We start from the raw sequence: 17,640 nt of genomic DNA, 5'->3' as shown, positions 1-17,640 counted from the left end.
CCACTTCCTTCTGGAGTACTGTATTTTCCAATATGTACAGATTTCCCCACAGGCCTGTTTTACAACTGTTACCTTGGAAATTTTCTTTATTCCTCTGCTGAGTTGAGGCTGTATTTCCTAGATCACATACCTTCGTTTTTCTTGTGTAGGCATACCTTCAAGATATTGTGAGTTCAGTTCCAGACCACTGCAACAAAGTGAATGTTGCAATAAAGCAAGTCACACAGTGCATGTAAAAGTTATGTTTACTTTTACTTCAGTCTATTAGGTGTTCAATAAAAAATTAAAAACGTGTGCATACCTTAATTAAAAATACTTTATTGTTAAAAAAATACTAACAGGTATCTGAGTCTTCAGTGAGTTGTAACCATTTTTCTGGTGGAGAGTCTTGTTTTGATGTTGATGTTTGCTGACTGATCAAGGTGGTGGTTGAAGGTTCAAGTGGCTGTGCCAATTTTTTAAAATAAGAGAACAATGAACTTTGCCGCATCAACGGATTCTTCCTTTCATGAAAGATTTTTCTGTAGCATGCAATAATGTTTGATAACATTGTATGCACAGTAGAACTTTCAAAGGTGGAGTCAATTCTCCAATACACTGCTGCTGCTTTATCAAATAAGCTTATGTAATATTCTAAATCCCTTGTAATTTCAGCAATGTTCACAGCATCTTCACTAGGAGTAGATTCTATCGCAAGGAACCACTTTCTTTGCTCATCCGTAAGAAACAACTCCTTATCTGTTCAAGTTTGTAAATAAGATTGCAGCAATTCAGTCACATCTTCAGGCTCCCCTTTTGATTCTAGTTCTCTAGCTATTTCTACCTTATCTGCAGTTACTTCCTCCATTGAAGTCTTGAACCTCTCAGAGTCCTCCATGAGGGCTGGAATATTCTTCTTCTAAACTCCTATTAATACTGATATTTTGGTCTTCTCTTATGAATCATGAGTGCTCTTAATGGCATCTAGAATGATAAATCCTTTCCAGAAGGTTTTCAATTTACCTTGCTCAGATCCATCATAGGAATCACTATCTACGGCAGATATAGCCTAACAAAATGTATTTCTGAAGTAAGTCTTGAAAGTCAAAATTTCTTCTTGATCCATGGGCTGCAGAATGGATGTTGTATTAACAGGCATGAAAACATTAATCTCTTTGTACGTCTCCATCATAGCTCTTGGGTGACCGGGTGCATTGTCAATTAGCATTAATTTTTTGTTTGTTCGAGATGGAGCCTTACTCTGTCATCATCCAGGATGAGGTGCAGTGGTGTGATCTCGGCTCACTGCAACCTCTACCTCCTGGGCTGAAGCGATTCTCCTTCCTCAGCCTTCTGAGTAGCTGGAATTACAGGCATGCGCCACCATGACTGGTTAATTTTTGTATTTTTAGTAGAGATGGAGTTTCACCATGTTGGCCAGGCTGCTCTTGAACTCCTGACCTCAAGTGATCCGCCTGCCTTGGCCTCCCAAAGTGCTGGGATTACAGGTGTGAGCCACCACACCTGGCCAATGAGCAGTAATATTTTGAGAGGAATTCCTTTTTTTCTGAGCAGCTGGAATCAAGAGTGGGCTTAAAATGTTCAGTAAACCATATTGTAAACAGACATGTCATCCAGGCTTTTTTGTTCTATTTATAGAGCACTTGCAGAGTAGATTTAGCATAATTCTGAAGGGCCCAGGATTTTCAGAATAGTAAATGAGTGTTGGCTTCAACTTAAAGTCACTGGCTGCATTAGTCCCTAATAGTCAACCTGTCCTTTGAAGCTATGAACCCAGGCATTGACTTCTCCTATTGAGCTATAAAAGTCATAGATGGCATCTTCTTTTAATATATGGCTGTTTCATCTATGTTGAAAATCTGTTGTTTCGTGTAGCCACCTTTATCAATGATCTTACTTAGATCTTCTAGATAACTTGCTGCAGCCTCTACATCAGAACTTGCTATCTCACTTTGTACTTGTGTGTTGTGGAGATGGTTTCTTTCCTTAAACATCATGAACCCAGCTCTGCTAGTTTTAAACTTTTCTTCTGCAGCTTCCTCACCCTTCTCAGCCTTCACAGAATTGAAGAAAGTTAAGGGCCTTGCTCTGGATTAGGCTTTGGTTTACAGGAATGGTGGTGCATGCCTGTAATCCCAGCTACTCAGGAGGCTGAGGAAGGACAATCGCTTGAACCCGGGAGATGGAGGTTGCAGTGAGCCAAGATCACACCACTGCACCTGTAAGCTGATTGTGGCTGATTTAATCTTCTATCTGGACCACTAAATCTTTTGATGCAGGGAAGGCGAACTCCAGAATTTGGGCTTAGCCCTGGAGGGTTCTTGGCTCCACACAGGAAGGAATTCAAGGATGAGCCAGTGGTGTTAGACAGCAACTTTTGTTGAAGTGGCAGTATGCAGCAGCAGAGGTACTGCTCCTTGTGGAGCAGGGATACTTGAAAACAGGTGCCCAGAGTAGCAGCTCAGAGGCAGTTCTGCAGTCATATTTATATCCACTTTTAATTATACATATACTTAGGGTCAGATTATGCAGCAATTTCTAAAACAAGGGTAGTAACTTCCAGGTCATTGGGTTGTTGCTATGGAAAGGAGTGATAACTTTTTTTTTTTTTTTTGACACAGAGTCTTGCTCTGTCACCCAGGCTGGAGTGTAGTGACACCATCTTGGCTCACTGCAACCTCCGCCTCCCAGGCTCAAGCATTCTTGTGCCTCAGCCCTGCAAGTAGCTGGGATTACAGGTGCGTGCCACCACACCTAGCTAGTTTTTGTATTTTTAGTAGACATAGGTTTTTGCCATGCGGGACAGGCTGGTCTTGAACTCCTGGCCTCAAGTGATCCGCCAGCCTTGGCCTCCCAATGTGTTGGGATTACAGGTGTGAGCCACCGTGTCCAGCCCAAAGGGGTGATCACTTCTGGGTGTTGCCATGGCAATGGTAAACTGACATGGGACGCTGGCAAGCATGTCTTATGGAAAGCTGCTTCCCCTTCATCCTTGCTTTAGCTAGTTCTCAATTTGGTCTGGTGTCGAAGCCCTGCCTTTGAGTCTAGACCCACCTCATATCTCACTTTCTCCATATCAGCGATAAGGCTATTTTGCTTTCTTATCATTTGTATGTTCAAGGGAGTAGCACTTTTGATTTATTTAAAGAAATTAAATAAGGAGAAAAAAGTAAAGAAAGCAAAAAAAAAAAAAAGAGAAAAAAAGGCACTGTGGTACTTTACATATACAGACATGAAGCACCATCTATGGAATCAGAGTAAATGAATAAAATCAGCAAAGTGTGTTTTTTCCACTAGTAAAAGTGTGGACCTCTGAATATCAAAGCTTCTTAAAGTATTGGTTTAACCAACTCTTATGATTTTTAGGACCATTTTACTTATAGGTGAGAATACTTTGATATAAAGACCTTTCTTTTCTTCTTTGCCTTGGGTTCTAGGAAAGAGTCATAGAAAATTGTCAGCTTTTGTTTAATGTCACTCATCTTCAGGAATTAATTAGACACACACACACACACCCCTTCCATACACACCCAACTTAATTACATGATAATACTTGTACACATCCTTAAAAATATTAAGTACATTACATAATTTTTTTACAAGGCAGTGGTTGTCATGGGCAAAAACAAATTGTGAATGTGTATTTCCCAGAAAAGGATATTGAAAATCTGTAATTAGAGAGGTCTTTACTGTACCTCTGCATTAGAACATGTTTTTAATGTAGTTATATCCCCCTGTTGTGAGAAGAAATAAATCCATAAGAATGATCCATTCATTAATTCAGTGAATATTAATCAAGAGATTACTCTGTGCTGGGAACAATGATGAAAACACTGAAAAAAAGTAACAGTGATTTCAGAAATATTGCATAATATTTGGCTATGAAGTCAGTGCCCCTTTATAAAGACTTTACATCCATCTCTTTCATTAACAGTGCTCAACAGAGCAGTCAACAATCTGATTCAGCCTTGTGATGTGTACATGTTTAAAAATTTTTATAGATACTGGTCAAGATAATCATCACTAAAAAAGCATTTTGTGTAGATAAGGAAATTGTGAAACAGGACAATTACAGAACCCCTCTGACATTTTCCCTATGAGACTTATTTCATTATCCAAGTCATTATCTATTTCATTATCTATTGTGGTAAAATGTATTTCCTCAGGAGGTAGTGGAAGTGTAAAAGCACTACGTGTTGCTGATGTACATTTTGTAGTCGGGGCAATCTTGGAGGTTTCTTCTAATTCTGGGGTTATAGAAATGCTCTGAATCTGGTCATGTGCAACTATATTAAGAATTAATTACATAAAAGAAGATCTGAACAAACAGAGACATTTACATATTTCTGGGTAGGAAGACAATATGATAAAAGTTTCAGTTCTTAAATTATTCTGTATATTCAATAAAATTTCAATGAAAATGCCTAGGGCCCTTTTTAAAAAAAACTTGACAAGTCAATTCCAAAGTTCATTTGGAAGTGAAAGTGTTTGATACTAGACAAAATAGTTGTGATGGTGGTGATAGTGTGTTTTGCCCTACCATATTAAAAAGCTATGCTACTCAAAACAGTGTGGCACTTTTGCAAAGATAAATAAATCAATGAAACACCAGACATCCAGAAGCATATCTTTGCATGTATGAGAATTTAATATAAAAAAGATGCATTTCCAACCAAAGGAGAGGGATATACTATTTAATAAATGGTCTATTGCTATTTTGTTTTGAAAAAAGAGTTATGAATCTGCTTCCTCTAACACATGAACATACATTTCATGTATGTTACAAATTTTGCTGTAGAGTATGTATAAAAGTACTATGTGAATTTATTGGAGACTTTTAAAATAATCTTCTGAGAAAGGCCCTCCTCAGTGTAGCACAAAACATAAAAATCACCAAAGAAAAGACTGACAGATATAACTCCATACAAATCTAAAACTCTTGTAATTCCTATATCTGTTCTCTCTGTGGATTTTTACTGAGTGCTATTATGTTCTAGGCATTACTCTAGATTCTGAATGTAGGGTGAACAAAATGCATATGCTTCTTGCCATTAAGCTTAAGCAAAAAATTTTTAAGAATGCGTATGGTTCCTGTTGCCATTCATCTTATAATCTAGTGTCAAAGATAGAAAATAAATAAACAAGCAAATAGAAACATAGTTACTAATTGTGGTAAGTTGTTTGAAGGTAATTACTAAATGTGAAAAGGTTGCCATGAGAGAAAATAACTGGGAAAAACTGTATTGAATTAAATGGGCAGGGACAGCCTCTCTAATTTTATATACAAACTGAAGAATATGAGGCCCTGAATAATAATATACAACCAGCCATTAGGGAAGGAAAATGTTCTAGGAAGAGAGACCAGCATATCTGAAGACCCCAAGTCTGGAAGACTCCTTGGTTTCTTCATTTGTTTTGTTTTTTTGAGACAGGGTCTCATTTTGTTGTGCAGGCTAGAGTGCAGTGGCATGATCTCAGCTCACTGCAACCTCTGCCTCCCAGGCTCAAGTGATCCCCTTACTTTAGCTTCCTAAGTAGCTGGGACTACCATTGTGTGCCACCATGCCTGGCTAATTTTTTTTATTTTTAGTAGAGATGGGTTTTGCCATGTTGCCTTGGCCTCCCAACATGTTGGGATTACAGGCGTGAGCCATTGTGCCCGGTTCAAAGGGGTAATAACCTCTGGGTGTTGCCATGGCAAAGGTGAACTGACATGGCACACTGGTGAGCATGTCTTATAGAAACCTGCCTCTGCCCGAACCTGTTTTATCTAGTCCTCAATTTGGTCTGGTGTCTGAGTCCTGCTTCTGGAGTCTAGACCCACCTCCTATCTCACTTTCTCCATATCAGCAATAAGGCTATTTTGCTTTCTCATCATTTGTGTGTTCAAGGGAGTAGCGCTTTTAATTTCCTTCAAGAACATTTCCTTTGTATTCACAACTTGGTTAATTGTTTGGTGCAAGAGGCTGAGTTTTTGGCCTATGTCAACTTTGGGCCTTCATCATTTCTAGCTTTTGATTTTTATACATAGAGGCCATTGTAAGGTTATTAATTGGCCTAATTTCAATATTGTGTTTCAAGGAATAGAGAGGCCCCAAAAGAGGGAGAGAGATGAGGGAGCCCTGGTCAGTGGTGCAGTCAGAACACATACAACATTTTTTGATCAAGTTCATTGTCTTATAGAGGCACGGTTTGTGGCACCCCAAAACAATTACAATAGTAACATCGACGATCACTGATCACTGATAACTGTAACAGATATAATAATAATGAAAAAAATTTAAATATTGCAAGAAGTACCAGAATGTGACATAGAGACACAAAATAAGCACATGCGATTGGAAAAATGATGCTAATAGACTTGCTAGACACAGGGTTGCCACAAACCTTCACTTTGTTAAAAATCTGCTATTGGAGAAGTACAATAAAGTAAAGTGCAATAAAATGAAGTATGTCTGTATTATTCCCTTATTTTGATAGAATGGTTTCTTGTATCTCCATAAGAAGACTGTTTGAGATGTAAACACTCTGAATCTTTGAATCTCTAAAAATATCTTTATTTACACTCACATTTGATGGTAGTTTGGCTGGGTAGAAGACTTTAAGTTGAAAATAATTTTACTTCAGAATTTGGAATGTATCAATTATCTTCCAGCTGTGTTTCAGTTAGTAATCTGATATTAGTCTGATTTCTGTTTCTTTGTAGTTTACCTTTTTAAAAAAAATACTCTGAAAGTATTTAGGGTTTTATCTTTCCATTGCATGTTTTATTTGGGCAACTATATTGATGAACTATATTTTCAAGTTCTTTGTTGCTTTTTTGTAGCACCATGGTCTTGTTTTAGGGGTAAAATATCTTCTCCAGTCTGATTGTGTGTGTGTGTGTGTGTGTGTGTGTGTAATGTGTATGTGTTTAGTTCTTGTCTTTTTTGTCCTGAATTATCTGTTTCTTCTGGGATCTTGTTTGCTTATTTTGGCATCCTGCACATGATGTAATTACGTTTTCAATAAATATCTGGTGATTGTTACATGTCCCTTTATATTTAAGAAAGAAGCTATAAAATGTTGTTTGGAAACTCTTTGGGGAAGGGCTTTTCAACTTGTGGAGAGTTAATTATGCTTTCATTTAAAAGTCAGAAGTTTGCTCTGGGGACATTATGCAATTATAAATGGCATAATTGATGAAACAAATAAAAGTCATAAAGCTGTATGCACAAAACACAACAGCTACTTACATAAAAGCAAGACCTATTATAAATGCAAGTAGACTTTGACAAAAGTACAGTTACAGTGAGCTCTTTCATTAATGAGCACCTCAGAATTAGACAACTCTACTAGACAAAAATAAGGATATAAGGGATATAAAACAATAAAAATAAAAACATAGAGACACCTATCTCTTGAATAGAGAATATGCACCCTAAAACATACCCATAAAACATTTGCAAGAGTGGATCATGTACTATACCAAAACAAAATCTTAATGCATTAAAAGTCAATGATGAAACTTGCAAGCATTATGCTAAGTGAATAACCCAAAAACAAAAGGCCAAATATTGCATGACTGCATTTATATGAGGTACCTAGAGTAGTCACATTCATAGAGATGGAAAGTGGAATGGTGGTTGTCAGGGGCTGAGAGGAGCGGGGAATGGGGAGTCAGTGTTTATCTTATAGAGGTTCAGGGAAGATGAAAAAGTTCTGTAGATGGATTGGTGGTAATGGTTGTATAACAGTGTGAATGTACTTAATGCTACTGAACTGTACACATAGCAATGGTTAAAATGGTAAATTGTATGTTGTATATTTTGCCAAAATTAAAAAATTATAATCCCTAAAATGCTATACAAACAAACATTTTGTAGGTCACATTATTTGATAATAAGCCAATAGAATTTGTAATAGATTATTTTAAAATTATTTTTAAAAATTATTTATTAAATAATTAAAAATGATCCTCCATATTAAATACTTAGGCAGGTTTCTGAGAAATATTCTTGGGTGGCCCTTATATGAAAAAGAAATTGAAAAGGAAAAATCACCTTTTAGAAAACAATAAAAAGAGACTGCTTCATGCCCAGATCCATGGGAAACAGCAAAAATTTTATTTAAAGAAAACATATAGCCTTAAATGCCTTTTTAATTCAATCATTAAGACAAAAAGTAAAGAAATAACTCATTTTAATAACTTTTTAAAAAAAGAACAGGAAACGAGAGGGAATTAAAAGTTTAATGACACAAAACGCAAAAAAATGTATTTAATATTAGTATAGGACATACAAATGAGTAAATTAGTATTTTTTTCTTAAATCGAAATTCTAATATTTCCTTTCACACTTCAGTGGATTGTGTTGTGTACCCTCAGGAGATATCCCTGACTTTGGGGACTGTAGCTCCAGACCTCAAGAAAGCATATCTTTATTTTGTTGCCCTTATATGCTGCTTTGAGGGATAGTATATTCTAATAATCCTGAGAATCTGTCTTATAATTTCCCAAGGATTTATTTTGTTTAACATTTACACAGTTTTGTTTCCAGTCAGAGTTATAATTCAAAGGTAAACAAATACATTAAGAAACCATTTCTAGGTACATAAAAGTCAGTTCTGTTCTCTTAAACTTAGCCCAGTTCAATGGGGTTTGATAAGGAGTTCTTGGAGAAGAAATCATGCTTGATGCCTAGTGACTATTCAAATTTATGGTTCCTGCTCTGTTTTTGTTACATCTTGTTAGTATGCTCTTGTTCGCTTAAGATATCCTGTGGTTTAGGCCGGGCGTGGTGGCTCATATCTGTAATCCTATCACATTGGGAGGCTGAGGCGGGCAGATCACCTAAGATCAGAAGTTCGAGACCAGCCTGGCCAACATGGTGAAACCCCTTCTCTACTAAAAATACCAAAAAAAAAAAAAAAAGAAAATTAGCCAGGTGTAGTGGTGGGCACCTGTAATCCCAGCTACTCAGGAGGCTGAGACAGCAGAATCTGGTTGAACCCGGGAGGCAGAGGTTGCAGTGAGCTGAGATCACGCCACTGCACTCCAGCCTGGGTGACAAGAGCAAGACTCCATCTCAAAAAAAAAAAAAAAAAAAGATATCTTGTGGTTTAATAATGGAATAGAATCTCATTTTTGCCCTATAAAAATATAGTATTGCTGTATGAAAAATGCATTTTTGAGTAGATCTGCTACTGCTGCAAATCTAAGAGAGATTTCTATTCCGTGTAATATGGTGCTAATTTTCCCACAGTAATCTCCAAATCACAACACTATTTTATAATATTTAAAGAATTAGTAGATTTTAGAAGTTCATGTGGACATTTAAAGAAACAAAATGCTATGTTTTTAATGTTTTTGTTTTCCCAAAATTCATATGGTGGTCTCAATCCTCAATGTGATGGTATTTTGCGGTGAAGCCTTTGAGAAGTAAACAGTTCATAGAGGTAGAGCCCTCATGAATGGTGTTGGTGCCCTTTTAAGAAAAGACAAGAGAAAGATGATCTCTTTCTCTGTCATGTGAAGATACAGCAAGAAGGCATCTGTTGCAAATCAGAAAGGGGGCCGTCACCAGGAACCACATTAGTTGGCACCTTAATCTTGGACTTCCTAGCCTTCAGAACTGTGAGGAATTTCTCATGAATCAAATTAAATTTTGTTTAAGCTACCTGGTCTATGATATTTTTGTTATAGCAATCCAAATTGACTAAGACAAAGTAAATGAAAATTTAATTTTCTTCAATTTTAGGTCCTTCATATGGTAAAACTTAATAGGACTTTGGTTAATCATAGTATTTATTATTTACAGTTGTCAAAGCTGAAGGATGAAAGAGCAAGCTTGCAAGATGAGTTACGTGAGTATGAAGAGCGAATTAATTCTATGACTTCTCACTTCAAAAATGTTAAGCAAGAGCTCTCAATTACACAGGTACAGTAACTGAAATTTATGTTGATTATATCGTGTAGTCATGGAACATCTCATAGTGTATTTACATCTGTGATTTTTACAGCTATAATAGGAAACCTTAGCATAATTAAACTATTGTGAACATAACCTTGAACATGAAAGTAGATAGAAAAAGGCTTAGAGGAACTAACTACTGGTCCAATTTTTTTTTGAGATGAAGTCTCGCTCTGTTTCCTAGGCTGGAGTACAGTGGCGTGATCTCAGCTCACTGCAACCTCTGCCTCCTGGGTTCAAAAGATTCTCATGCCTCAGCCTCCCGAGTAGCTGGGATTATAGGCACCCACCATGCCAAGCTAATTTTTGTATTTTTGGTAGAGATGGGATTTCACCATGTTGGTCAGGCTGGTCTCGAACTCCTGACCTCAGGTGATCCTCCCACCTCAGCCTCCCAAAGTGCTGCGACTGCTCCAATTTTAAACAAAAAATTAATCCATATGAAAGGAGAAATCATTATTCAAACAATCTGTATTAGACAGCAGGTTATTTGAGAAAGGTACAATGATGGTGGTGAGAAATGATGGCTATAAGCAGAAACAGAGCTAATATAATACATAATAAAATTTCTGTCTCCTTTTTAATTTTTCAGCACAACTCACCGGGGCCATTTTGAGTGGAGGCCAGTAGTCTACACATACGGCATCTTAGCATTGTTCAAGAATTGAAATTCATAATAATAATCCTGAGATTAAAAAGTTAAATTATACTTAAGAGACTTTCAGATAACCGGGGAAGACATTAGGCATCTTAGAAATGTTAACATAAATATAATAAAAATTAAAACTTGTGGTGATTAAGTAAGCTTCATAATCTGTTCAGGTATAGGAACTCACTCCCTAATGATGCCCAGCAAACCAGGCAGCTCAGCAAACAGCATTGGAGAGTTTTCTAACTTCTATCTCAAACTAGTTTTTTTTAAAGTGCATCTACTGTCTGAGAAATAGTATGCAGTTTCAAAAAAATGAACAGTGCCATATTTTAAAAAGCTATTTATAATCAATATAGATAAGTAAGTATTTCATGGCTTACAAGTCTTATTAGAAAGTTACAAATTTAATAAACTTAAACTCAGAATTCTTGAATCTCAATATGATTGAGTAATTGATAAACTATTTGGAACAACACTTTTCCTTAAGTTATTAAACTACTGAGCTGGGGATTTGAGAGGCAGAGACTGTAGTTGTATCTTATTATCATCAAACCTCAAATGAATAGAGTAATAGAGACAAAAGAATAATAAACCTCCAACAATGGTAGCTTTAGTACTGTAAAATTAATACTAAGTGATAACCTTGAAGCACTGTAAAATTAGTTAACACATACTCTTTTATTACATAAAACTGAACATAAAGGTGTGATTATATGCTAATATATTCTAGAGAATATTTACAACCATTGGTGTTTAATTTTTTAAAAATAATGTCTATTAATTAGAATATGTGATCAATTCATATAAAACATGTCATTTCTCAACTGTTTTTTAATGGATATTTCTTATTTGTAGATAATAAGTTTTAAGTCTAACTAAAACTTTGGTTTTCTTTAGTTTTCCTAGATCAGCGTAGTATCTGAAAACTATTGACAGTATTTTCTCCTAGCACAGTTCATTGACTTTCTTACAACTAGTGAGCAACACCAACTATATTGTAATCACAGTCTAATGTAATTTTAGAGTAGTGGAATTAGTGGTACTTAATGTAAGCAATTTATGGGAACTTTGTTTTAATCTAATGGATTATTATAAATATTTTTATTCAAAATTTCTAAAATTTTAAAAGCCTTTTTATCTTGTGTGTTATTCTGTAGTCTCTTTGCAAAGCAAGGGAGCGTGAGACTGAAAGTGAAGAACATTTTAAGGCCATTGCTCAAAGAGAATTGGGACGAGTGAAAGATGAAATTCAACGGCTGGAAAATGAGATGGCTTCAATACTGGAAAAGAAAAGTGATAAAGAAGTATATGTTGAAATATTACTTAAAATTCTGTGCTACTGCTCATTCTTCCGTCACCAAATGAGCATTGACTTTTTTTTTTTTCTTGTATGGGAAAGGCATACATTAGTTTCCTAGTGTTTACTTACGCATTTTTTGGACAGTGAAAGGCGCATGGAGCTGTGATTTGAATGAAACAATAATAGAATAGTACATTTTCCCATTATTCATTCACCAGCTACTTACTGAGACTTACTATATGCAAAGTACCATGCTTGCTGCCTGTTATAAAATACCAGGCATGGTTTATATGTAAGTGTTAGATTTTTAACAGCCACATTTTAAAAAATCACTTTTAGTTTTGAATTTCTTTTAAAATGTTGACCTTTCATATTGATTTATTAGTTTTGTGACTCTAACATTAAACTACTTTAACCTATTTCTGTCTTTTCTTTAGTTTATAGTTACTTGATTTGGGAGCTCTTTCCAAATTCTGATTCTTCTCTTTACATATGTATATACATATGGAAATATGCTTACATATTTTATAATGTAATCTTTGTATATAATTACATACTTATTAATTTGTATTTGTTTATATGGTTGTCTCTTTTTTTATGAATCTAGATTTATTAAGTGACTAAATGTACATAAATTTTTTTTATCTCTTTTACTATATTTACTTCAATTAGAAATGTTTCCAAAATTTCTCTATAAGAGACTTCTTAGGGGCAAACAATATGGTTGGAAATGGGGCTGGAGGATACTTGTCTTGGATTTGAGTTAGCATACCAAACATATTATTTTAACTATGATTGCATATATATTTGTGGTGGCTTTGGTGGAATGATTAATGCAGTTGCTGTGAGGGAGCTACCTTAAAGCCTAAAGCCTTTTAAAGCAAGCTTTGGCTCAACTACTGTTCTTGACTTTGTATAGTCATCTCTCCTCTATTTTACAATGAAAGAATTAAGATACAAGCTATATAATTATAGTTTATATAATTAAAATATGGCATATTATAAACATCTGGAAGGCAGGGACAGGATTTCTTCATTTTTAATTTTGCTCCATAGTATATAAAGGTATGTTTTATTTTAGTCTGTATAGTAAGTAATGTTTTGTAATCTCCCCTTTTCTCTCTCTCTTTGGAAATTAGAATGGCATATTTAAAGCCACTCAAAAACTGGATGGTTTGAAATGTCAAATGAACTGGGACCAGCAAGCATTGGAGGCCTGGTTAGAAGAATCAGCTCATAAAGATAGTGATGCTCTCACTCTTCAGAAGTATGCACAACAAGATGATAATAAAATTAGGGTGAGAAATTACAAATTGTAACTGTTAGGTTTTCTCTAAATCTGTAGTGTGTCAACCTATTTACCTAAAGTTATACTTACGATTTTTAAGGCAGCAATTCTTAAACTTCTGAGTCAGAGGCTTCTTGGAGAAGCTAATAAAGCGAAATGTCTTCTCTGTAGAAAAAATGACTATATTCAAATACCCATAAAATATTGCTGACTGTTTCATAGATTCTCTGATTCCCTTTGATTATTTGAGGATCCATGGACCGCAGGTTAAGAATATCCTGATTTATAAGGATGCTCAAAAGCATTTCAGAAGAGAAAGTTTTCCACTAGAACTATTTTAATATATTTTAGCTATTTTGCCTAAAATGTAGTTTGAATATTACATGTAGTTTTTGCTGATTTGAGACTGTAGTGCTATTGATTGTTATAAAAATCACTTAAAATCTACTTATATCTGGTGATACTAATAAAGCTAGTATTATAAAACATGCTATTTTCTGGTAGATTTAATACCAATGCATTATTTTAAAACTTTCAAATAGCAAATTACAACTTAATCTTTTTTCTAATTTACTTTAAAAATATTAAAAGTCATTTTAGAAACAATTGAGTTTTTATGCAGCTATATGCAAACACATTAGATTAGCTTTTTGGGGTTAAAAGATAAGAAAGATATTTATTATTTCACAGTTGTTTTAGATATAAAATAAATGTATATGTATAGTGTAATACTATTTAATGTTAGATACACTAATAACATTTAAATTAATAGAATGAGAATTATAAGTATCTGTATATAATTACATCATAGGCACTGACTCTGCAATTAGAAAGACTAACTCTGGAATGTAATCAGAAAAGAAAGATACTTGACAACGAACTTACAGAGACTATAAGCGCACAGGTTAGTTTAAGGAAGATTTTTATTTCTTAATTTTCAAGGTGATGTTTGCAAAACCACTTAAATTCACAGAAATGTTCTTTGCTCTCTGTTTGACAGTTAGAATTGGATAAAGCAGCACAAGATTTTCGTAAGATTCATAATGAAAGACAAGAACTCATTAAACAGTGGGAGAACACAATAGAACAGATGCAGAAGAGGGATGGAGACATAGATAACTGTGCTTTGGTAAAGTAGTTGTTTGGTCCTTGTAATGTTCAACTGTATTTGTCTCTTTTGTATTTAACTCATTATTCCAAATGTAAATCACATTGTTATTTGAAAGTCACTTTTGTAGCAATATTCAGTAGTTTTGGTAAATATTTTTGAAAGCTGACTCTATATCCATTTGGAAATGTGATGAAGATTATTTGAGTGTAGTATTATAACTCCAGACACTGGATCCTGTCATCTCAGAATTGCGGAACAAGAGAGAGTCAGTAAATACTGTTCTTGCAATAAAACCAATGCCCTGACTTACACATGGCTGTCCAAGGTCCCTTGGATTTAATGTGTATGCTATTTGGCAATAAGTTACAGTAGGGAAATGAACCTCCATGAATAGCCAAGGGACAAGGAGTCAGAAAAGAAACCTAGACTGCAGTAAAGTTTCACTTTTGAAGCTGAGACACCAATAATGACATAGAGGCTTGGAAGCGGGGAATACTGCACTGATAACACAGACCAAGTGTTATCTCTTGTTATTTTCAGTGGTAATTTAGGAGAATGTTTTTGGAAAATCATTAGGGAATGAAATAATGGGGAATAAAAGTGGGAAGATTTGAGAAAGAGAAGGAATTCGGAGTCAGGTGAGAAGATGGGTTAAATTCTATCTACTCTATGGAAAGGCATTTGGCAAGCAGCTCAGGCTACTGGGAGTTTAAGTTCTGGTATCTGGGTGTGGTTTACTTTTGGTTGTTATATTTTCAATTTCTGTAAGTAACCAACATTTTATCAACAAAACTGGTTATACCTCCCTAGGAGGGACAAAGGAGAACCAATCTTAACTATGAGGTTCTCTTAATTCTTTTTTTTTTGAGACGGAGTCTTGTTCTGTCACCAAGGCTGGAGTGCAGTGACCTGATCTCTACTCACTGCGAGCTCCACCTCCCGGGTTCACGCCATTCTCCTGCCTCAGCCTCCTGAGTAGCTGGGACTACAGGTGCCTGCCACCATGCCTGGCTAATTTTTTTGGATTTTTAGTAGAGACGGGGTTTCACCGTGTGTTAGCCAGGATGGTCTCGATCTCCTGACCTCGTGATCCACCTGCCTCAGCCTCCCAAAGTACTGGGATTACAGACATGAGCCACCACGCCTGGCTGAGGTTCTCTTAATTCTTTTTTTTTTTTAAAGGAGGTTCTCTTAATTAATGCTGATACTACCTATTTTTTTTTTGAAACTGAGTTTCACTCTTGTCGCCCAGGCTGGAGTGCAATGCCGTGATCTCAGCTCACTGCAATCTCTGCCTCCCGGATTCAAGCAATTCTCCTGCCTCATCCACGTAGCTGGGATTACGGGCTCCCACCACCACGCCCAGCTAATATTTGTATTTTTTTTTAGTAGAGACAGGGTTTCATCATGTTGGCCAGGCTGGTCTCGAACTCCTGACCGCAGGCAATCCACCCGCCTCCCAAAGTGCTGGGATTACAGGCGTGAGCCACCACACCTGGCCTGCTATTAATATTTCTTAACTTCTCATTGCTTTCAAACATTAAGCTGTCGACTTACAAGGAAGAAGCTGAAGCAAAATTAATGGAAGCAGAGTTTCTTTTGGCCAAGCTTGAGGATTGATTCCTGGGAACCTGGGAGTATAGATTCAAGTTGCCTTAAATATACACTCCAATTAGCAGCAGTTACAAGTTGATTTTTAAAGGGGGGAAAAAAAGAGGGAGTTCCTGAGTTGTTTATCAAGAATTTACATTGAAATAACATCAGCTATTGATTGGCTATACATTGTTAAGCTGCAGGGTGTGGGTTATAGTATCTGCTGAGGCATTATTAGGTTAATTTATAGCTGCTTGTGGCAATAGCAAGCTGTATCAAGACATGAGTACACAGCTCATAAAAGGGGTGCAGTGGGATGTTATTTCTGTCTGATTTTAATGCCTTTCTGGGCTTGATAATGTAAAATTCTCAGATAAAAATTCTTTTCTCAAGTCATGACTGCTTCCTCTCTGTAAGTCATGTGCGAGATCCAAGATTACGTATCCACAATCAGTTTTCTCATACAACCCCATGGCTAAAGTAACTCGGTCAGCTGATTTGGCAGAATACACAACTAATAGCTCCCTGGTCACATTCACAGTGGTTCCTTACTTACATGTTGACATCTCCTGATTGTGCTGTCAGAGACTAAGGAGGGTGCTAAGAGGTGGTTCTGTTAGGCAGCAGGATGCTTCTAAGTGTTTGATAACTGCTCTCTGAGAATAAAACAAAACAGAACACATTTTTTAAAAACCCCTGATATATAGGATTTCTGATTTCTATGGTTTTATTATTTTCATACTGTTACCAGAAAGGGGTCCTGATCCAGACCCTGAAAGAGTGTTCGTGGATCTCATACAAGAAAGAATTTGAGGTAAATCCACAGAGTAAAAGTGAAAGCAGCTTCATTAAGAAAGCAAAGGAATAAAGGAATGGCTATTCCATAGGCAAAGCAGCCCTGAGGGCTGGTGGTTGCCCATTTTTATGGTTATTTCTTGATTATATGCTAAACAAGGGATAGATTATTCATGCCTCCCCCTTTTCGACCATATAGGGTAACTCCCTGACATTGCTAGGGCATTTGAAAACTGCCGTGGTGCTGGTGGGAGTGTCTTTTAGCAGACTAATGCATCATAATTAGCATATAATAAGCAGTGAAAATGACCAGAGGTCACTCTCTTTTCCATCTTGGTCGGGGGGTTGGGGGGCAGGTGGTTTAGCTGGTTTCTTTACTGCAAGTTCTTTTTTTAATCAGCAAGTTCTTTATGATATCTTGAGCCAACCTCCTATCTCATCCTGTGACTTAGATTGCCTGTCTGGGAATGGAATGCAGCCCTGTAGGTCGCAGCCTTATTTTACGCTACTCCTCTTCAAGATGGAGTTGCTCTGGTTCAAACACCTCCGATGGTTAGCATATTTGAGGGTGGCATATTTTATCTCCTAACTGATATTTTACTCTTTTGTTCCTCTTCTTGCAAAACAGTTCATTCCTGCCTTCTCGGCGTTTTCTTGTCAGGGGTCTGGTCATAAAATCCTGAAATTGTATTCTTAAAAGAAACAATGTGTAGAAGTGGAAAAATATTTTTCTACCATGCTTTTATTACAGTGTAGAAGTTTTAAAATATTACTTAGTATTACCTATATGAAAACTTTATGATGAATAGCACTATTAAGTATGATGTTGAAGTAGAATTAAAGCATCTGATTAAGTGGTAGAAAAAATCATAAGGCAAGAAACTCTGGATTCATATTCTAAAATATTTAAACTTAGGAAGTTTTGACGTGTCTTTTGAGTGAATGAACACA

At 36.0% G+C, this 17,640-nt stretch overlaps 1 protein-coding gene across 1 annotated transcript in view; it reads left to right on the top strand.

Moving 5' to 3' along the window:
• Positions 1–17,640, top strand: part of CCDC39 (coiled-coil domain 39 molecular ruler complex subunit) — a 76,150-nt gene that overhangs the window by 5,667 nt on the left and 52,843 nt on the right. The window contains exons 2-6 of the mRNA XM_054481200.2: positions 9,798–9,917; positions 11,760–11,906; positions 13,042–13,200; positions 14,002–14,094; positions 14,191–14,319. Coding sequence (XP_054337175.1) covers positions 9,798–9,917; positions 11,760–11,906; positions 13,042–13,200; positions 14,002–14,094; positions 14,191–14,319 — 648 coding nt within the window. The remainder of the gene's footprint in view (positions 1–9,797; positions 9,918–11,759; positions 11,907–13,041; positions 13,201–14,001; positions 14,095–14,190; positions 14,320–17,640) is intronic.

This window comes from Pongo pygmaeus, chromosome 2 (assembly GCF_028885625.2).
Source record: "Pongo pygmaeus isolate AG05252 chromosome 2, NHGRI_mPonPyg2-v2.0_pri, whole genome shotgun sequence".
Classification (NCBI taxonomy): domain Eukaryota; kingdom Metazoa; phylum Chordata; class Mammalia; order Primates; family Hominidae; genus Pongo; species Pongo pygmaeus.
Note: the sequence above shows the minus strand (reverse complement) of the source record. Positions and strands in the feature narration are given on the sequence as shown.